The sequence below is a fragment of the Cetorhinus maximus genome, chromosome 9, assembly GCF_964194155.1.
Source record: "Cetorhinus maximus chromosome 9, sCetMax3.hap1.1, whole genome shotgun sequence".
Lineage (NCBI taxonomy): Eukaryota > Metazoa > Chordata > Chondrichthyes > Lamniformes > Cetorhinidae > Cetorhinus > Cetorhinus maximus.
In genome coordinates this window covers 14,704,801-14,728,244 of record NC_135887.1, presented here as the reverse complement: position 1 = coordinate 14,728,244, position 23,444 = coordinate 14,704,801, and the positions used below count along the sequence as shown (strand labels likewise).

General features: G+C 42.2%; 1 protein-coding gene across 2 annotated transcripts in view; it reads left to right on the top strand.

Annotated features, from left to right (window-relative positions):
* Nucleotides 1–23,444, top strand: part of tmem97 (transmembrane protein 97) — a 38,493-nt gene that overhangs the window by 11,214 nt on the left and 3,835 nt on the right. The window contains exons 1-2 of one of the 2 annotated variants that reach the window (XM_078548108.1): nt 16,436–16,593; nt 20,685–20,829. In XM_078548108.1, coding sequence (XP_078404234.1) covers nt 16,474–16,593; nt 20,685–20,829 — 265 coding nt within the window. In that variant the 5' untranslated portion in view covers nt 16,436–16,473. Of the gene's footprint in view, nt 1–16,435; nt 16,594–20,684; nt 20,830–23,444 lie in introns of those variants that run through there. The other variant, XM_078548107.1, reaches the window with a different exon arrangement.

Genomic DNA, 23,444 nt, shown 5'->3' with positions numbered 1-23,444 from the left:
ACCTGCAAGGCTATGGACCAGGTGCTGGAAAGTGGAATTAAAATGAGTGGCTAGTTTCTTTTTTTCTCTTTATGGCTGGCACAGACACGATGGGCTGAATGGCCTCTTTATGCACTGTAACCTTTCTATGGTTCCAACCCAATAGAAAGTATTATTGAATATTACAGGAAGGAGGCTTTTGGCTGTTTTTGGTACTCCCAGTTCTCTGGCCAATGATTGATGAAATCAGCACTTTAGGGATTTGGACATTTGTCTTGTCTTCAGTCTTGGCAGCAGGAGTTAATTTTCTAACATCATCTTTAACTTAACCTAATTTTATGGGAATTTTGATTAATTCCATATTTTATATGGTTTTGGAATGGAAAATATATTGACAATACTTGTAAAATCAGCTGATGGAGGTTGGCAATAACAGTTTTCCTGCTCTGTCCTCATTGGCCTTCAATTACCGAGGTATTTCTGCTTATAACAAGGAAGATAATTTCATATGTGGCTGTGGCCTATTTACATCAGACATTTAGCGTATTATTATAGTTAAAGAAAAACATCAGGTTCCAAATGAACTTTCAACTTCACACTGCGTTCTTTTGCCTTCTGGTTCCTGGTTCCCAGTTCCCATTTTCACTAGAAATTATGCCGCTTGTGACTCAGGTATAGGTTGAAACTATCCACATTAGAGGTGCCAGTGATTAAAAGATTTTGGGAACATTCGCAATCGTCCTGACGCCCACTGGAAAAAAAAGTCCTGGCAAAAATTCTTCTTATATTGGGTGGAATCTTACCACCTTAGAAGAATCTCGGGTGTTGGGACCACACCTGGGTCCTGACCCCAATGGTCTCCGAGTCTCACCCACCTGTGCAATCTTCCCAGAGGTAGCCAACTTAGAACCCCATTTTATTTGGGACAGTGGGCAGGTTCCACAGAGAGGAGGGCCAATCAGAGCACCCGTAGCTGTGGATGGCCTGTGGGAAATGGGCACCGCTGATGTAGGAAGGAGATTGCAAGGGCACCTCAAAGGGACCACTCACTGTAGACTTTAAAAATTGGTAAAAATAAATGTGGCAACAGGTGCCAGGTCACCATTGTTGAAGGGCAACCCTTCCACAGGATGGCCAGTTGCCGCTGCTGTGGCCCTCTCAGTTGCCTGGGTTTCGGGGGTTGGAGATAGTGTTGGGATTTACAGGAGGCCTCACTGGCTCCATGGCCTGCTGCCGGGAGCCCGCCAGCAGCCATCTGTCGGGTTTCAGCCTCAGTGTGGGGCCTGTCCGTCATCAGGAAGATCCCAGTGGCATCACCAATCTCACCCAAGTGGCCACTCAGTTGCCACTAATTGACTACCTGCTGCTACCGGACAGGCAGCCAGTGCCAGTATGGCCTATCGCTTAGTGGTGGAATCATGTCAGGTAGATGACCCAGCCCGCTTCTTTCTGAAACTCCACTGCCTCTGCATGGCTGATAGGATTCCACCCATTGAGAGCTGTGCACAAATCCAGTGAGTGGATTAAGTTATAGAATCATAGAATGGTTACAACACAGAAGAAGACCATATGTGCTAGCACTCTGAATAAGCAATTCACCAAGTGCCCCTCCCCCTGCCTTCTCCCCATAGCCCTGCACATTCTTCCTTTTCAGATAATTATCAAACTTCCTCTTGAATGCCTTGATTGATCCTGCCTCCATCACACCTTCAAGCAATGCATTCCAGATCCTAACCACTCGCTGTGTGTAAAAGGATATTCTCATATCACCATTGCTACTTTTGCCAATTAGCTTATATCTGGTTCTCGATCCTCCCATCAATGGGAACAGTTTCTCCCTATCTACTCTGTCCAGATGCCTCATGATTTTGAATACCTCTATCAAATCTCCTCTCAACCTTCTCTTCTCCAAGGAAAACTGTCCCAACTTCTCCAATCTATGTAACTGAAGTTCCTCATCCCTGGAACTGTTCTCATGAATCTTTTCTGCAACCTCTCTAATGCCTTTACATTCTTCCTAAACTGTGGTGCCCAGGACTGGATACAATATAGAGGGCAAAACCAGCATTTTAAGCAGGTTTAACATAACTTCCTTGTTCTTGTAATCTATGCCCCTGTTGATAAAACCCAGGATACTGTATGCTTTATTAATCATTCTCTCAACCTGTCCTTCTACCTTTAATGATTTATGGACTTATACACCCAGGTCCCTCTGCTCCTTCACCCCTTTTAGAATTGTACCCTTTTATTTTATATTTTCCCTCTGCATTCTTCCTACTTCACAACTTTTCTACATTGAATTTTATCAGCCATTTGTCTGCCCATTCCACCAACTTGCCCATGTCCTTTTGAAGTTCTACCCGATGCTCTTCACTGTTCCCATTACTTCCGAGTTTTGTATCATTCTCAAATTTTGGAAATTGTGCTCTGTACACCAAAGTTGAGGTCATTAATCTATCAGGAAGAGCAAAGGTCCTAATACTGGGGGAACTTCACTACAAACTTTCCTCCAGTCTGAAAAGCAACTGTCAACCATACTCTGCTCCCTATCACACAGCCAATTTCATATCCATGTTGCCACTCTCCCTTTTATTCCACGTGCTCTAACTTTGCTCACAAGTCTGTTGTGTGGCACTTTATCAAATGCCTTTTGGAAGTCCATGATCACCACATCAAAAGCAATACCCTCAACAACCCACTTTGTTACCTCATCAAAAAGCTCAAACAAGTTAGTTAAACACATTTTTTTTCCTTAACAAATCCATGCTGGCCTCCCTTAGCCTGCATTTGCCCAAGTGACTATTAATTTTGTCCAGAATTTACTGTTTCCAGAAGCTTCCCCACTGCTGAGGTTAAAATGACTGGCCTGTAGTTACTGGACTTATCTTTACATCCTTTCTTGAATACGGGTGTAATATTTGCAATTATCCAGTCCTCTGCTGAGTGTAAGGAATATTGGGAAAATTATGGCCAGTGCCTCCGCAATTTCCAATCACTTCCGTTATGTCCGGCCCTAGTGCAATATCAACTTTTAAGTACAGACAGCTTATCTAAACCTCCTCCTTATCAATGTTAACCTCTTCAAGTGTCTGAACCACGTCCCCTTTCACCATGACCTGCACAGCATCCATCTCCTTGGTAAAGGCAGATGCAAAGTATTCATTTAATACTTCAGACTTGCCCTCTGCCTCCATGCTTAAATCCCTTTTTGGTCCCTAATAGGCCCCATTCCTCCTTTTACCACCCTTTTACTATTTATGTGCCTACAGAAGACTTTTGGATTCACTTTGATGTTAGCTGCCTACCTCTTCTCATACTGACTCTTTGCTTGTCCTATTTGCTTTTTAAATTTTCTTCTAAACCTTTGATATTCAGCCTGGTTCTTGGTTGTATTGTCCCCCTGTCACCTGCAGCAAGCACACTTTTTTTCTTCTTCATCTTAGTTTCTATCGCTTGTGTCATCCAGGGAACTCTGGATTTGTTTGCCATACCTTTCCAATTTATGGGAATATACCTTGGCTGTGCCAGAATCATCTCCTAAAGGCAGCTTACTGTTCAATTACAGTCATACCTGCCAACCTTTGAATCTAATTTATCTAGGTCAGAACCATTCTTACACCACCGAAGTTGGCTTTCTCCCAGTTAATATTCTTACTCTGGATTGTTCTTTGTCCTTTTCTATGGCCAATCTAAACTTTATGATACAATGACTACTGCCTCTTAGATGTTCCCTTACTGACCCTTGATCCTCTTGGCCCACCTCATTCCCAAGAACCAGGTCTAGCAGTGCCTTTTTCATTGGACTGGAAACCTACAGCTGTAGAAATATTTCCTGAACACACTCTGGGAACCCTTGCCTCTCTCTGCCCTTTGCATTACTACTATCCCAGTCCATATTTGAATAATTAAAGTCCTCCATTATAGCCGCTCTATAATTCTTGCACTTCTGTGATTTTCATGCAAATTTGTTCCTCTACATCTTTCCCACTAGTCGGTGGCCTATAGACTACACCAAGCAATGTCATTGCACCTTTTTTCTTTCTTAGCTCTAGCCAAATAGATTCTGTGCTTGGCCCCTCTGGGACATCTTTTCTCCCCAGTACTGCAATGTTCTCCTTAATGCCCCTCCCCCTTTCCTATCTTTCCTGAACACCATGTATCCGGGAATATTTAATACTGAATCCTGCCCTTCTTTAAGCCAGGTCTCTGTTATAATCACATCATATTTTCACTCACCAATTTTATTTACCACACATTGTGCATTCACATACATGCACAGTAATCCTAATTTGGAATTTATTTCTTTCCCCCTTACGCTGACCCAGCCTAATACCTTACTATTTGCACACTGGTGCAATCTATCTCTCCCAATATTCTGTGCACCTTGGTATTCCTCTTTAGTACTATCTCCTGGTTTCCCATACCCCTGCCAAGTAAGCTTAAACTCTCCCAATAGCACTAGCAAATTGTCTGACAAGGAAATTGGTCCTGACTCTGGTTAGATGCAAACTGTCCGGCCTGTACAGGTCCCATCTCATCAAGAACTGGTCCCAATGTCCCAGGGATCTAAAACCCTCTCTCCTGCACCATCTTTCCAGCCAAGCATTCATCTGCTTTATCCTCCTATTTCTATACTCACTTGCACTCGATACCATCTATACTCACTTGCATGTGGGCTGTCTTCCATATGTACTGAGAGACTACTCCACCGATTCTGCGCTTACACACGTCCATGGAGCCTACAGCAATTCAAAAGGAGAAAGGCAGAAACTGGCTCATGGTGAAAGGGGGCAATGGGATCATGAATGCTTCACTTACTTTGTGAGGCTTCAGGTTACACATCCACTGGTAAGCATTCAGTCAGCATAGGGTTAAGTGAGAGCACCTCCTGAAGTGGCTCTGGCCGAGATATCTTAATTCAGAAGTCTGCGTGATTTCTCTTTTGCTTTGGGTTTTTCAATTTTCATATAATTAAATTGGATAGGAATCTATAACCTAGCCTCTCCAAAGAGCTACTTTTTCAAATAAGAAAACATCCACCTTGAAAAATATTTTTACTGTGCATATAAAAATGAATTGTTACTTGGAGCTAGAAGTTGGAGTGCCACTCTATAAACTAAAAATTCAGAACCTAGAGATTACTTTACATAAAAAAAAGTAATGATTTTATTAGGGTGGATATACTTTGATGTTCTTCATCATTTTGTGTTTGTGATCTACATACTTTTCTTAATAGGTGAGTGCACCCCTAAATGTTCAATTTGGGTTGCTAGCACTAAATAATGGGGGAAGTTAAAGGAAACATTAGTAGAGCTATAGCCAAAGTGCAGAGAAGGAGGACTAATTGGATAGCCCATCCAAAGCAGCCAGCACAGGCACAATTGGCTAAGTGGCTTCCTTCAGTGCTATATCACTCTAAAGAGAATCCCCAGCTCCTCGCTCGATTCTTGCTGGGCTATTGTACCATGGATGCTGTTGCTTTTCCAAAATGAAGTGACCCACATTTCAAGGCTTAAGAATAACTTGAAAATGCCTAATGGTTCGCTGGGTGCTGACTGGGATCGGTGGGCACTGCTTAGGCAGTTTGCAAAAACTTCCCCTGATTCCAGTTTCTTAACTTAGTTTGTTAACTTCTGATTTCAAATCAGTTTCAGTGGATCAGGTCCCCTCTAAAGGAATATTCCGGCTGATCCTGCATTCCCCCTTCTGTTCCCTTCCTCCCCTTCCCCCATTTCCCTCTACCTTCTTCACTTGCCCCATCAATCCTCTCCTTCCTCCCCCAATTCCTCCTCCTCCTCCTCCCCACTGTCCCCAACCAGATGTTGATACCAATTGTGTTGACTCCACTGCTGCCCCAGCTGAGCTCAGCTTGGAAAAATTAAAATTCTTTAGCAGTCAGTGACAGGGCAACTGCAAATGTGGGCAGTACAATGCTCATCTGATATGAATCAAGCTTTTATTCTCTGGAACCCACTACCTGTAATTTCCAGTCAACTTTTTCTGCATCTAAATTAACTGATATACAATGTGATGTGGTGCTAATTCTTTGTTTAACGTCTTCTATTAACCTTGACCCTGCGAGTGGGAGGGTTCGCTGAACAGTGCGTGACCTGCTTTCAAGAGAATTAGTAGAGCTAAATGTAAGGACATATTAGTGATGTGTCATACATTGATAAAATTGGTCCAAGAAGGTCCCAAGCAACCTTCAAGATGTTTTCTACAGAATACAATGTAAGTATTTGTATGTAATCAAATACATGGTATGGGGAGTACTCATAAATTATAAAGTATAACCTAAAATGGTGGAGGCTACAGAGAATCATAGAATGGTTACAGCACAGGAGGAGACCATTTGGCCCATTGAGTACATGCTGGCTCTCTGCAAATGCAATTCAGCTAGTCCCACTCCCTTGCCCTTTTCCCATAACCCTGCATATATTTTCCTGCAGGTGCTTATCCGATTTCCTTTTGAAAGCCACAATTGTAATTGCCTTCACCAACCTCCTCAGGCAGTGCATTCCAGATCCTGAGCAATTGCTGTGTATAAAAGCGTTTTCTCATGTCTTCTTTGCTTCTTTTGCTAATCACCTTAAATGTGTGTCCTCTGGTGCTTGACACCTTCTGCCAAAGGGAACAGTTTCCATCTACTCTGTCAAGATCCCTCACGATTTTTAACATCTCTAACAAATCTATCAAAATAACACATAACAGTAGTCTTGTACCTAAGTGAAGAAAAGACCCTTTATTAATCTTTTGTAAAAAAGGATAGGTGATTTTTTTTTTAAATGGACTCAGATTTCTAACAAATTTCTAAAGAATGATCTCAGCAAGACCTGTTTAAACAAAGGACAGTCACAGTGGCTGTGTAATACTAGCTACCCCTAGTGGTTAATATTAGATTTAGAACCTATCACTGCAAATATCAAAAGTTCATCTATGTGATATATATATATATATATATATATATATAACTATAGAAACATAGAAAATATGAGCAGGAGTAGGTCATTTCGAGCCTACTCTGCCATTCAACATGATCATGGCTGATCCTCTATCTCAACGCCATACTCCCACTCTCTCCCTAAATCCCTTCATGCCTTTAGAGTCCAGAAATCTATCTATGTTATGTAACAAAGCTGAGAAAGGCTATCAGGGTCCATTTATATTCACCGTATTTTTGTTCACCTTGTACCAGCCCTCCTCCTCCTTCCTGACCTCCTGGGAAAGGGAAATTAATAGTCTAGTAGCCAATTCAGAAGGCCGGTCAAAAAAAATTCTGCTCCAGCTCCTCACAGGCATTCAAGTAATATTTAGAATTATAAGCAGCACAGTGATTAGAGTGTATATTACAAAACCTAGTTTTTTTTAAATAAAACTTTGTGAATTATGTTCAGGAAGATCAAATAGCTTAATATGGTCTGTATTCTGAACTTAAATCACAGCCTCATGATTCTTTATTGTCATTTTATATGTACTGTAAGAAATATAGGCTTAGGAGAGGACTTACAGGGACCAGCCTTAAAAGAGTTAAATGACTCAAGCTTTTGCTGGAACTGTTGTTCTTCAAAATACGCTGCTTTTAGACTCTCAAACTGAATGACATATCCTATTATTGCAAATTACGTTATATCTACATTATTATATTTTATGTCTATTCTCTGACTGATGCATGCCAAGAACTCTTTGTTATTGGTTGAAATATAATCCCCTTCTACTATTTTTCAGTATTAAGCTTTGCTATATTGCTGTTTAATGTTAAGTTGTGAAACTATTGTGCTCTTTCTCCTCTCTTTCCTCCTTTAGGGAAACAAATAATGTTGAACCTAGGTTTTATTTCCAGTTAGAATTCTCATTGGCTCACCTTATGGACCTTGAAAATATGAACTGTAGGAACAGAAAAAGTCTGTGCTAAGGCTGTATGACAAGCAGGGCCTAAGGCATGTGCCTGGACATGTATGTGCCATCACCACGAATGGATCAATTTTGCTGCAGTTCCGGTTTTTAGGAGGTTTGGGGGTCTCTTGGTGTAGAAGACCCATGGTGGGCAGCAGGCAGGTGAATGAGCATACGTGTATAGGCAATATGTGGAATAAGTTGTGCCTTCTACCCAGAGGACATTAGACAATATAATTCTCAACTGTAATTTGTAAACTACTGAGTAAGTACTGTAATGTATTAAATTTTCTCTCTGACAAATAGTCATATGACTATAACCAATATGGTTTCAGTGTCAAACACTTGAACAGACAGTCCAAAATGGATGACAATATGTAATGTAATTTCTGTGGTGATTTTGCTCAATTTTATTTGTTTTTTGCTATGACAGCGCTGTCATTAGTCTTACTGGTGTTCACACTCGCAGTCATTTTCTAACAGCAGTTAGTGGAGAAAAATGTCCTTTGCAACAGGGAGTGTTTCCTCCATCACTCGGACACAGCAACTGTATCACTGAAGCTACAGGCTCAGGGGTCATGCACAGTTATGGAGTTGGTGAAAAATGAAATTCACCTTGTTGATTTAGCAAGGTATATTAGAACTTTAAAAATTTGGGAACTTCTTATCAACACATATTATTTTAAAGTGGTACACTTGCATATACAGCTGTATTTTAATTGTGTCATTTTTTTTTCTCTTGTACAACATTCTTGCTTATTTGAATTTCTAACACTCAGCACTTATTAAACACAAAGGGCTGAATTTCCACTATCGAGGTGGAAAACAGGAGCCTGGTCTGTTTTTGGGTTGGAAACCCATCTCTGGTGGGAAGCCAATTAAAGTTCAGATTTCACAGGGTCTCCATGGATGTGAAGACTGGTTTTCTGTCCTGTGGGGGGAGTGGGAATGGATATAGATCTGATGAAATGTAGGACACCCAAAGGCAGCCATCACTGCGGCTGCTGGTTGTCCGGGGAGAGATCTGCGGCTTGTGACAAAAGCTTCCACAGCATTAGAGGGAAGCGAGATGTCACAGAGAAGCCAGAGGCCGGCACCGAGGGCAGGGTAGACCCTCGATTCATCAATACCAAACTGGATCTAAAACTGGAGGCCTTGAGGGGGAAGGGGTCCTCTTCCCAGCAGGTGGCAGGAGCAGGGCACCTTGCCATGCAGCAGGGGCATCTATTGTCATGAAAAGCAGATTACAGCCACAAATTACTTCAGGCATAGTCAACTTTTTAAGAAAGATTTGTGCATTTTTAAAGAAATACAAACAAGGACACTAAGCAAAAGATGGCTGATAATGTAAGGTGACCATTTCCTGGAAAATTCCTATGTGGGTTATACTGACCTGGCCTGTCCTGAGAGAATATGGAATGTCGCACCTGAAAAGGTGTCATGGCCTTCTTCAAGCAGAGACACTTGAAAGGGAGATAAGAAAGATGCAAAACACTGAACTTTAATCTCCTGTGGTTGCGGAGACAAAAGACTGATTTGTACGTTTCAACAGTCACCCAAAAATCTATCTCCCATTGATTTATATCTCAGAATGTGTAAATAGTTCTGACATGAATGTAAGACAACCATTTCCTCTTCTGGAATACACAGGAAAAAAAATGGGTTAAAAAGCTTGTATGCTGGTGGGTGTGTGACAGCAAGCAGAAGAACAAGAGTCACCCCCCCCCCCCACCTCCCACTGCAGCTTGCAGGCAAAAGGATTTCTCTCTCTCTCTTTGTTGCTGGAGACAAACCTCAAAGCCACAATCTAAAGGAAATAGGACAGCCTTTCAGCTACCCTGCAGAACCAAGTGTCTCCAAACCAACTACAAAACCGCCAAAGTCCGCTCAACTTAGTGGCCACAATATACCATCATCTACACCTCACAGACAAGCCAACAGCTGATTCATATCTTTTTAAAGCTTTTATTTGGACTCTTAACTTCTCATTTCTGATCTGTGTGTATGTGTGTTGCGCTTTATTATTTTTCTCTGCTATTAGTAACTATTAAACTTACTCTTTCTTTGACTCAAGAAAGCCTGGTTAAATTGGCTCCTTCTAAAACGTAAATACATTTGGACTGGGAAAAGGTATCAATGGAGGGAAGGGATCCCTTTTAAATTAACCTCATTGCGACCAACCAAGGGGGTTGAATAAAGAAGGGGAACCAGCTCGTTCTTTCTTACCCGGGAGCATAACAAAATTGGGGTCCTGTTTGGGAAATTAACAAATCGGGGGACCTCACCCAGGGATTAGTCGTAACATTCTCTTTTCAGTATCCAATCCCTCCTCCTCCTGTTATGTTCTGCCCCTCCCCCAATGAGTTGTCTCCTCTCACCTTGGTCCACATCTCCCTGGAACACAATGCAGCAGACCACGACAATGACCGAGACCCTTGCAGGAAGTTATTAGAGGGCACCATCTGACCATTTTAGGCACCAAAATCACATCTTCAAAAGCCTGATGGCCTGCTCAATGATTGTCCTGATGAGCAGGTGGCATTGGTTGAATCAGCTCTGTGCTTCTGCCTGAGGCTCCAGTATAGGGGTCAGTAACCATCTGTTGTCCCCTAGAATCTATCCACGCAGTTTGGGGGCTGGACAGAAGATCTGAGGCAGCCTGAACTAACAGAGGATGAAGGAATCCTAGCAGCTGCCAAGAAAGCGAGCATGAGCATGGAGGAAGTTCTTTTTGTGGTTGCAGACCTGTTGGGTTTTGAGGGAGTGGAAGCCCTTCCTGTTGATGGATCTCACTAGCTGGTTACTGGGTGCCTTGATGACTACACCAGTGCAATTGATGATGCTCTGCACCTTGGGAGATCCAATGATAGTGGCAAAACCCGCTGCCCTTAGTTCCTGTGAGGCCTTGTTTGTCGTTAAATGAATGTGCTGTCTAGCCCTGGCAAAGAGGGCATCAGTGACCTGCAGTGGTGTGCAGCTGCTTGTGAGATGTCACATAGTTGATTCTTGGAAGGAGACAGAAGTGAAGAAGTTCAAGGCCACAGTAACTTTGACAGCCAATAGCAGGGCATGGTGACCAGTGTTGCAAGATGCAAGGTCTTCGACAAGAGCGCCAGATTTCCGTCACCATCTGCCTGGCTAGTCGCAGTTTCCTGAGATGCTGGTTCTCGGTCATCTCCGGAGAATTCTGTCTTTGGCCCAAAAAGTCTTACAAAAGTTAATTACAATGTAGAAACTCTATTTCTGAAACTGTTTCTTATCTAGACTACTGACACTTCAGTGCAACACTGGGAGCGCTGCATGGCCCTATCTGCCCGCTCATGTGTATTAAAAAAGAACCTATGGCAGTATTCAAAGAGCAGGGGAGTTTTGGCCAGTGTTGACCTCTAACCAACACTGCTAAAGCAGTTTGACATTTCATCACTGTGGACTGGATAAATTGCCTGCCACATTTGCATACAGAACAACAGTGATTACAATTCAAACATGGGCCGTGTCCTAGTGAAAGGCAAAATATAAATGCTGTTCCTTAACCGGCTGACGGAGGTGACAGTACTACATCTGAAGCAAGAATGACAGGCATTCTTGAATATTGTTTTTATAAAACTAGAAGGGACAGCATCATCTCCTGAGTGAAGAATAGCACTCGCTGGATAGACAGTAATTACACCCAAACTCCAGTCTCCCTGTAATCCCACCTAATATTCCTCCCGTAACCAACATCACCAAACAAAGCAAATTCAATGTTGTTCAATTATTGTTTGTGGAACCTTACCATGAGCAAAACAATTGTTGTATTTATCTACATAACAACACAGGTGTTTCTGAGAGATGTCACACATACAAGCATTTTTCATAAAAGCAAAATACTGCGGATGCTGGAAATCTGAATAAAAATAGAAAATGCTAGAAAAACTCAGCAGGTCTGGCAGCATCTGTGGAGAGAGAAACAGAGTTAACGTTTCAAGTCTGTATGACTCCTCTTCGGAGCTAAATCTATAAAATATATTCAGTCGGGTAGGCAGGGTGGTTTGTTGTATTTTTTTAAACTTATGGCAGCCAGCCAAACATGATTTAATGCAAACGAGTTGTACCCCATAAATTCAACAATGAGCCGAACAGATAATGGCCACATCCCCAAAGTCATCCGCAATGGCAAGCCTGCTATCGGCATGAAACTAACAGGTCACCCACATGTGTGATACAAGGATGTCTGCAAGCGAAGACTTCAAGTTGACTGGGATCATGTTGGATATCGGTAGATCGGTTGTCATATTGAACAAAAAGATTTTTATTTTATGAGACAGTACAACTTCTTTTAATATCTGATGCCAGAAACCCTTGGCACTGGCTAAACTAAGACTGGAATTTGTGAGATAATAAAAACAGTGTATGTGAACTATTGCCACTAAGACTTGTTGAGGATTTACTGAAGTTAACTTGAGTTATTTGCAGTTCTGAAAGTCTCTATGATTAAATGAATGAATTTCTGAGTTAATTTTTTTTTCACTGCTAATCACAATTCATTTCTGGTGACATTCTCAAATGCTGCTCCCAACCTATTAACAATTTGATTCGGCGAGCTCATACCTGCCACAAGTTTAAAAAGATAGAATAAACCACCCTGCATACCCTACTGAATATACTTTATAGATTGTTATGGATTGGAATGTATTACCAGGACATAACATTTTGGTGCTTTGCTTTGCTCTTTATCACAACGTGTGCTGTTGAAACATACTTCCATCTGTGTGTTATTCCCTGTGATCACACAGTGATAGCGCTATTGGAATCCATCCATCTTGGGAGACAATGGCCTATGCTCAGGTTATATGTCACTTCTGTATTCAACGTCATCTGTTGTGGCTGTAGAGGCTGATTCGTGAGTGGCAGTCCTTTCCGCACAGATGAATAGCGTTGGCCCAAGACTGATGTTTTTTTCTTTTTTCTCTCTTTTCCACCATATGTTCATTTCTTTTCCCCCCTGCTTTTTCCATGTTCTTCCTGACTGCTTGTCTCCAGGCACTCCGATCAGCAGCGAGGACTTCCCATGCATCGACTCTGATCCCAGTCAACTTGATTGCAGACATCCTAGTATCACAGATGTGGGTGACCTGTTGGTCTCATGCCAGTAGCAGGCTCGCGATTGAGGATGTCTTTGGAGATGTGGCCACCATCCATTCAGCTCACTGTTGAATTTGATTTAGGGGGTGCAACTCATTTGCAATAAATCATATTCGGCTAGCTGCCATACCTGCCACAAGTTTAAAAAATACAACAAACCACTCTGCATACCCAACTGAATATACTTTATAGATTATTATAGATTGGAATGCATTGCCAGGACATAACGTTTCTGTGCTCACATGAGGTGCTTTGCTTTGCTCTTGGGCAAAGTCCATCCTCTTCCAAGACGGATGGGTGCCAGTAATGCTATTGCTGTGTGATCACAGGGAACAACACACAGGTAGAAGTATGTTTCAACACAGCACACATTGTGATGTCCTGGCAATGCATTCTAATCTATAATAATTGGAATAAATCCCCAATTGTGAATTATCTAATAGGTCATTTAATTCACACTAGACTTAACCATCAGGGAAGACTGAATACTTCAGATGGTAAATTCAAAAGATTTATTGACAATTAAAAGGTAGAAAGGTAACAAGTTAAAAAGATAGAAGACAAAGTTTCAATTAACAGTAAAAGGAAAAAAGTTTAACTTAACAACTAAATAGATTTCTCTCGGTTTCCTTGGGTGATCAAGCCAAAGGTGTGGAATGATGATAACTCCCTGATCGCTCAGTACGTGGATAACATGCTAACAAAATGGCTTCCTGAAACCTTCATTTTTATACCCTCAGCTCATATTTTCTTATCTCGAGTTAGCCTAACTGTTGACTTAACCGTCTGCTGATTTATAATTGGTTCCTGAAACCTGTGACCATCTTCTCATATAGTAATACAATGGGGCTACTGAAAACGTTGCATACTTGAATAATGCCTCATTCTTTACCCATCTTAATGTAAATCCCCAAGGCTATGAAGGCTTTGGCTTTAGCACGCCTTATCTTTCCAGACTGGTTTGAGAAACATAATTTTACATTTCTCATGATTTTAAATATACTAATTGAATATTAAGTGTTAATTATGAAACATAAAACATTACATTCCTTCTGTTACAGGTTATATTGCAGCCTTTACCAATGTATCAATTGATTAATTACTTATTCTTCAACTGTCTCACAATTGGGGCTCACTACTTGTCCTATCATCCCTGGCTGGTTCCAAATAATGCCGTAATTGGTTATTTTAAAAAAATGTCTCCTGGATTAATTCAAAATGTTTTCTTGACCATGTTAGTTTACTGTATTTAAATAACATATTGAATTAGGCCACAAAATGGTCAAGTCACACTAAAATTATTGATTTTAAAACTACCAACACCACATGACCCAGCCAACTGACTCAAGAGGGCAAACATGCTGGGGATCCCTGCCCGCTGGTGCTGGTGTACTTCCATTATCGGCATTCTGTCTTGCCAGGAAATGCCCAATGTTCTGAGACAGCAGAGGTGGAAAAGTTCAGCTGCTTTTCTTGGCTTGCATAAGTTGTCCATGCTTCGCTACTGTAAAGAAGGGTGCTGAGATCACAAGCCTGGTACACACGGAGCTTTGTATTTTTGGTTAGTTTGCCGTTGATCCACACTCGACTTCTCAACTTTGACATGACATCTGTGGCCTTGGCTGATTTTGGCATCAAGGGACAGGTTGCTGATAATTGTTGATCTAAGGTATGTGAAGCTGTCAATGACCCCCAGAGTGAGGTTGTCAATGTTGATGGAAGGTGGAGTCTCTACGTCCTGGCCCATAACTTTGATCTTCCTGACGCTGATTGTCAGTCTCTGTTGACAAGGTCAAAGAGCTTTGGTGAGGCCTATTAAGCAATGTAGAATAGTCTGTGCTGTTTGCGGCACTCCCCCTGAGACTGCCAAAGTGAGAAAATAATGTCAACTGTTGACCTGCCAGCTCTAAAGCTGCACTGAGACTCAGGAGGGTAGATGTCTGACACCAGGATCTGCAATTTGGTTAGAGCAACGTGAGCAAAGACCTTTCCCACAATATTCTAGAAGCCCTCCCTGCAGTGGCCATAGGCCACCCTGTAGAGAGGTCACCCTCCTCCCACCTCTGCAAAAGTAATATTCTTTTAAACCTTGAACAAATCGGAGGCAGCGTGCCTGTATTTTGAAGTGCCCTCTCCCTCACTTACCTACCATGGCATTCCTGCTGCTGTTTTCAAATTGAGAGGCCTCTTGATTGGCCCTCCAGCTCTGAGAGCCCGCCCACCCGCCATCCTTAATTGGACAGCGAGACCACCCTCTGCCCATTAACCAGTCGCTTTGAGTGGCTGTTACTCTCACATTGCAGGTTTCCAACCAACACTTGAGCCTGACAGCAAGAGTTCAGAAGCCCGCAGGGAAAATCCTTCCTCTTGGTCTCAGGCAGCTGAAAGAGCTGCTGCCAATTCTGGTTTATGTTGATGGGAGCAAAGCTGAACAACGTTGTTGTATTTTCGGTAATAGTCATGATCTGGTGTTTAAAGCTAAAATTGAGAATAGGAAGGTTCAGTTTGAAGAATGGGCAAAGAATAGGTTTGTGGTGGGATCAGTGTTCAACTGGAGAAAATTGTAATTTGCCCAGAAATGGATTCAGGGAATCAGTCTGACAGGAGTGAGGGGTCAGTCAGAGGGTGAGAAGAGTGTCGGGCAGATAGTGCTAGATATTGTCAACGTAAATGTGAAAAATGACCCTGTGCCTCTGGATGATGTCACTAAGGGCACCTAGACATGGCTAAAAGGTGGGAACCCATCCCTGCAACCGCTTCCACCACACTCTCTGGAAAGCTTGAACCAGAACAGGTCTGTGCTGCTGAAAGGTCATCAACCTGAAACATTAACTCTGTTTCTCTCTCCACAGATGCTGCCTGGACCTGCTGAGTATTTCCAGCATTTTCTGCTTTGATTTCAGACTGCTTCCCTAATAGGGTTATCAACTCTGGCTGGACATAGTCTAATCGGATGCTCCCAGCAGCCTCGCCCAGTCAAATAGCATTTATTTTCCCAGATCTCTAATATTTTAGTAACAACCAAAAACATTAAAATAAAATTAAAACTGTCGATTTAATTTAATATCCCAATGAATTTTTTTCTCCTGAGTTACTCAGCATTTTTTAAATTCCCTCTTTAACTCCTAGAGAATAAAAACTTGCATTTATATAGCGCCTTTAACTCAGTAAAATGTCCCAAGGCACTTCACAGGGCCGACTATCAAAACGATATTTGACAGATCCTGGAGGGTTAACCCTAGTTCAGAATCTCTCTCACTGGGGGGGACACTGAGGCTATACATGCTTAATTTTAAAGGCTTGATTTAGCAAAATAAAGTATATTAACCTTGCGCAATTCGAGTTTAGCTCACTCTGCATTTCTCCGCCTTTATCTCGTGAACCAATCGCTTCCCAAATTGCGAGTGGCCGATGTGGGGCGACATTTCGTGCACCAATCCCAGTATCGAACCGCTATAGTAGCGGAGGGGGGAAAGCATGGTTTCCTGCAGACGTCTGCTCGAGTGGAGTTTCTTCTTTTATTTCTTCACACACATTCCCATCACTTTAGCCATCGACCTGCAGGCTCTGTTACCCAAGGACTTGTACCCGCCCGCGGTGAGTGTTTGTAACCATTGCTCCGGGGAGCAGGGGTAGGGGGTCCCCCCATTCTCTCCCTCTGCTCCCAGCCCAGGGTCGGCTCTTGTGCTGTGGAGAGATGCAGCAGGGAAAGTGTGCGCTGGGGAGGATTCATGTCTCTCACTCGGGCACTGCGGCTCCCACTTCCTCCTCAGTAATGACTTGATGAATTTGTATTCACCAATCCCTAGACATCATTAACCCTCAGAGGCAATAAAAACAGGAAGTGCTGGAAAGACTTAGCCGGTCTGGCAGCATCTGTGGAGAGAAGAACAGCATTAACGTTTCGAGTCCAATATGACTTCTTCTGAAGACCAGTCGTATTGGTCTTAACTGTTTCTGTCTCCGCAGATGCTGCCAAACCTGCTGAGTTCTTCCAGCACTTTGTTGTTAATTTCAGTTTTCTATATTTTGCTTTTATTAACCTCAGGGGTACAGTATTGAAAGGAATACTTGAAGTATGGGTGGGCCAGTTCCTATTGAACTGTTTTCATTAGATTGATTCCAACTAAACTGTTTCTAGTTGAACTGGGTTCCTATTGGACTCACTTCTATTGCCCCAGTTCCCATTGGATCAGTTTCCGTTGAACCTGTTTCTATTGGACCAGTTCCCATTGTACAGGTTCGAATCGCTTTCTGTTGCACCAGTTCTTATTGGACCAGTTTCCACCATACTGGTTATCATTGCACAGAGCGTGTGTATTTGAGTGTCACGGGGCTGCAGTGTCATGCATTGTGGTGTGTGAATCCACCAACCTCCGAGCCACCAGTCTGGGATCTGGTTCACAAAAATTGTGGAGTTGGGTCCCAATGGCCATCATTAGTTGCGCTTAGTTTTAGTCCAAACCTGCTTTGCACATTCAGTTAATGTGCGGGTATCCAGCAAACCCCGTAGTTAGCAGGGGATCGATTGTTGTACGATCTCCTTTTGCTTTTATACTATACACTGTGGCTCTGGTATTCCAGTTGACACTTTTTTCCAGTCCCACTCCGAGGCCTGAGCACAAAAATCAAGGTTGACACTCAAATGCAATACTGAGGGAGTGCCGCACTGCCGGAGGTGCCATCTTTCAGATGAGACATTAAACCAAGGCACATCTGCCCTCTCAGGTGGACATAGAGGATCCCATGGCACTATTTCGAAAAAGAGCAGGGGAGATATCGCCGGTGTCCTGGCCAATATTTATCTCTCAATCAACATCACAAAAACAGACTAGTCATTATCAAATTGCTGTTTATGGGGGAACTTGCACAAATTCATTGCCGCATTCCTTACATTGCAACAGCGACAAGACTTCAAAAGTACTTCATTGGTTGGAAAGCGCTTTGAGATGTCCAATGGTTATGAAAGGTGCTAAGTAAATAAAGGTCTTTATTTAATCGTCGAGTACTTATTAAGGAATTGGAGTAAAACAACAATTTGGCATGTTTTAGGACAATTTGAATTAAGTGACAAGAAGCTGTCAGTGGACTGCTTGACACTTTCAATGTTGCTGTGATACCCAATGCAGCAACAATTATACAATATGAAAATGGGCAGATGACTGCCAATGCACTGTTGGGGAGGTACCTAAAAGATGGTGCTTTTAAAGATGTGCAAGTAGCAGCACTGGGCAATTGGTGAATTCGGGCTGTCTGATAAGTTTCAATGTCAGTAGAGACCTCTGTAGGTCTATTGCCAGAACTAAGACATATCCTAATTACCTTAAATGTACCGAGTCTGAGTTGGTTCGGAGAATTGGCCTGTTTCCATTGTGATCCCCAGTGCGGCCTGAAGTAACCTTAGAGCATGATCACGTGGTGACCACCAAATTTTCACAAAGTGACCAGTGGGCAACCTAGGATATTGCCTATCTCATGAGAATGGAATCATTGTTGAATATACAGACATTTTTAGTTTGTCTGAACCACTTGTTTTGCCCTTCTCCTGCATCTAAAGAAGCCCCTTCAGAGGCACGCAGCTCGGTGTTAAAGAAAATTTCTTCACAATCACACTGCACACGGTATCCAAGGAAACTCCACTACACCCTCACTGCACACGGTATCCAAGGAAACTCCACTACACCCTCACTGCACACGGTATCCAAGGAAACTCCACTACACCCTCACTGCACACGGTATCCAAGGAAACTCCACTACACCCTCACTGCACACGGTATCCAAGGGAACTCTACTACACCCAGTATCCAAGGAAACTCCGCTACACCCTCACTGCACATGGTATCCAAAGGAACTCCACTACACCCTCACTGCACACAGTACCCAAGGAAATCCCATAACACTGTCACTGCACACAGTATCCAAGGAAACTCCACTACACTCTCACTGCACACACTAACCAAGGAAACTCCACTACACTGTCACTGTACACAGTATCCAAGGAAATTCCACAACACTGTCACTGTGCACAGTATCCACAGACACTCCACTCTCACTGCACACAGTATCCAAGGGAACTTCACTACACCCTCACAGCACACAGTATCCAAGGAAAGTCCACCACACCCTCACAGCACACAGTATCCAAGGAAACTCCACCACACCCTCACTGCACACAGTATCCAAGGAAACTCCACTACACTGTCACTGCACACACGATCCAAGGAAATTCTACAACACTGTCACTGCACACAGTATCCACAGACACTCCACTCTCACTGCATACCGTATCCAAGGAAATTCCACTACATCCTCACCCAACACAGTATCCAAGGGAACTCCCCTACACTCTCACTGCACATTATCTAATGTGAATCCTTCACACACTGACTGCACAGTAGCCAAGGATATCTCAACATTTTATAATATTTGAGCAGTTTACTGTATGCCGGTGCTCAACTTGGTGCAATTCTGAAGTCCTTATAATGTACTGATCTTATCTGGTGGGCTAATTAAGAGCCTTTAGTTATTGCTCTGAAGATTGGGAGATTGTTGGTCGATGTTTGGTCACAGGGTTGATGGCATTTGTAGTGACTTCTCACTTAACAGAGTGGGCCACTTGAAGGCTGCCATCTTCCACTCTTATCCTGGCATGGCCACCTTGATATAAAATTATAGTTGTTGCTCTATACCCAGCTAAACAAAAGAAAAAGATGAAGAGCCTGTCATGAAGTTTTTAATGTGTATAATATTATTGGAATTTAAAAAAAAAAATAGAGTTTTAGTCTGTGGGTGTGTCTGTGTGTGTTTTAATTGGATTAAAGCCAACTAGTCTGGGTGTTTTGATGTACAGTAGTTTTGAGATGTAAACAGGAGGTTAAGGGTACGTTTGCATTTTGTTCAGTAGAGCATTCATGAAGGGGAGTGAAATCTTGCACCTAGCTAGGAAACACCAATCAATGTTTATATTACTAATAAAATTGGTACTAGGAAAGGGGTTTTATTGTTAGAAGAGGTGGAGTTCAAAGAGCCTGATGATACAATGAGAATTTACATTCAAAGAGAAGTGCTGGGTATAATAGAAGGCAGTTTTGTGTGTGCAGGGCAGAGGCATGTAACGTCAAAGTAAGCTGTAAGCCTACAACTGTCTGCAAAGGAACCAAAGTGAAAGGAACCTCATTTTAAATCTGTAAGGTGAAAATGCTTTGCTTGGTGTCTGCTTAAAGTCTATAGGTTGTTGTTGCCTTAGTGGAGATTAGTTTGGGAATTAGTTAAAAAGCTATGTTGTTTGTAATTTGTACCCGTGCGTACATGTTTAACTTGTGTAAATTGATAAATGTCTCATGTAGTTTGATATAAAAACCTCTTGAGAACTGGTGGTCTTATTCCTGAATTTAGAGCTGCATTTCAAACATACCAATTGAAAATATATGTTCTGACAGTTGTTTAAAGTTTCCCTCTGGGATTTTAAATAACAGCCTTTACCAACTGCTGCGTCATAACAAGCCTGACCCTGCTTTTTAGGAAACTTCAGGGCATTGTTGCATTATTCGGATGCCCTTTTTAGCAGATGGTACAATAATACCTAATAATGACGCTGAATGTGGAATGCATAAGAAAGGCTTTAATTACATTTAAACAAACTTCTAAAAAATGTTAAATTTATTTTTTAATACTATTTCTTTCCTCAGCTGCAAGGGTTATTAAAATGGTATGCAGCTCGGTTCAAAGACCCAATGATTATGGACCCTCCAGCATGGTTCAAAGCATTCATTCTTTGTGAAGCATTGCTGCAGATGCCTTTCTTTCCTGTTGCAGCTTATGCTTTCTACAAAGGTTAGTACAGTAATTATTTATGCTTGTAAGTGGTCTTAGTCTTGCCTCGCTCCATCACACGTCTACATTTGCATTATTAATGCAATGTTATCAGGATTGTGCCTTTATTTTGGATTATATCTCAAACCCACAATGTGTGCAGTAGTGAGGATTGCTTTTGTTTTATTGTGGCATATTAATACCAAATGAAAAATGTGAAACAATAAACAGGATTTTATTTTTGCTGACACATTTCAGGGAACCTTACTGTTGCAATAATTGTATTGTGATGTGTTTCTGTGTCCCATTACATCATGTTCAGTATACTTCCTTAATCCTAGATAGAAATTTCAATATTTATGGAAGTCATTCAGCCATCAGAGCTATCTACCCTCAGTCCAGTTCGCAGTATCTTTTAATATTTCAGTTTAATTTCCCTCTTAAATGTTGTGATTGACTTTTCTTTGTTAATCACCTGTGGTAAAGGTTCTGTATTAATCTTTTACATGAAAAATGATCTTCAAACCTCTTCCTCTGTTGCTCTAGTACTGATTCTGAATTTATGCCTCCTTAGATTCACTGAACAGTACCAATAATCTTTTACTATTTACTGTCTCAAACTCTTTCATAATTTTGAATACCTCTTTGATCTTGCCCTTCAGTGTCTCACTCCACTGAACAAGTCCTTGTTTTTAAGTCACTCATCATAACTGTATTTTCTCATTTTGGGAAAGATCCAAGTGATTATGTTATTCTTGTTCCTTGGCTGTAAAATCCTTTCTTCAATGTAATGTCTAAAACTGCACCTGTGATCACATCCAAACCAGGACTTGTATTGGTTCACCACCACCTCCTTGCTTTTGTACTCAGTGCCCTGTATATGGAAAAACTTCTCGGACTAGATTAACGCTGCCATGTTTGAGGTTCAGCAACATGAAAGTCAGGAATCTGACTCCATTATGCTTCAAAATAGGAGTGAAATATCAGCTTATAGGGCTTCTAGTTCTCTTTCCAATCCGCAAGAGTGTAGTGCAGCAAAAAAACCCTGTCATTTCACATCTTATATGTTCAACAGAAGTTTCTTAGGTTTTCATTTTCACATTTAAGGCTGGATTTGGGTCTGTTTTTGTGTAAGGAACCCACTTCCTCTGGGAAATTGAGTTTCAGATTTTCCCAGGAGTGAGCTTTTAATTTAAATGGAGATGGTTTATTGTCAAATTAAAGCTAGTGGGGACAGGAGTGGAGGTGGATTTCAGACAGCCAAGGCAGCCATCTCCAAGGCTGTCCTGAGGGAGAGAATGTGCGTTCAAGCCTGTCACTGCACTAGAGTACACCACCCACAATAGGTATTTGATTCCAAGCACAACTTCACTTCGTCACTTCACCCTATACGAAACCCTTCAACACTAGCGGTTTTTCTCCACTGTCCCACAGCAATTAGTTAGGGCTGTCAAGAATTAGTTAGTAAATTAACTTCTCCATTAAAGAAACAAAAGCAGGAAATGCTGGATGAATGCAGAAGGCCCATTACAGGGAACTCCAAACCCTTTGTCAGAACTGATGACTGGTTCATTAGGAACCTGAACATCTATATTGAGTTACGTAATCTCAGCAAGGTTTTAGGGTCCAACAATTTTCCTTCAGCACCACTGAAGTAGAGGGGGAATAAAATCAGACAGAGACACCCTCAATCTCTACCTTAGCCCCCACCTATCACTGGCCTTCCATCCAGTTTCACCTGCTCCAGCACCCCCTTACACAGTATAAGTTTCATCACATTTCTACTTCTCTTTAGCTCTGAAGAAGGGTCATACCAACTCGAAACAGATGCTGTCAGACCTGCTGAGTTTTTCCAGCATTTTCTGTTTTTATTTTATATTAGAGACACCACTACCCCCCATGTTGTAGGTAAAAATGTAGGTATCTTTGTCCCCGCTCGTAAATCCTGCACTCAAGAATGGTGTCTCTTTCTTTATGCCCCTTGTCCCTCTCCTCCGGCCTCCTGATGCCCAGTGTTTCATCCTTTCCGTGCAGGCTGCTGCTCCTCATCTCCGCTGGCCTTGATTTCTGAGGGCGCAGTACCCATTTTCAGCTGCACCCTTCCTGGTGCACACGTGGAGTCCAAACGGATATGCTCACTGCCCTGAAGCCCATGCGATGCCAGGAGGGTGAGAACCCTCTAAGTTGGCAAAGTCCTTAATGCTGGCTCCTCCCCTGACCTGTGATGGGCTGCTGCAACTTTCACTTCAAAAGGTTAAGCGCTTTAACCTTTAAAAGTGTTTATATTTATCTTGTTAAATTTTTCCTGCTTCCATGACATCCCCCAGATATGGTCCTCGCCTCCATGCAGCTGGCCTGACACAGCTGCTAAATGCCAGCCCCCATCGGGAGTACTGGAAAAGTTTTAAGCAATGGCTTTTTAATAAGTCCTCAACAATTTAATTACTGTGATAATAGGCACAGGCCAGATCTGAGGCCTGGGCTCTCCCCAGCCCTCGGCCAGATCGGTGAAGGTGGAAATGGAGGTAGGACTTTTGGCTGTGTGAAATCGTGGCTATTTTTTTTATTTGTCTGCCTCCATTCTGGCCCTTAGTATGTGGATTTGGTGTGTCAAGTGTATGAACATGTGGACATCA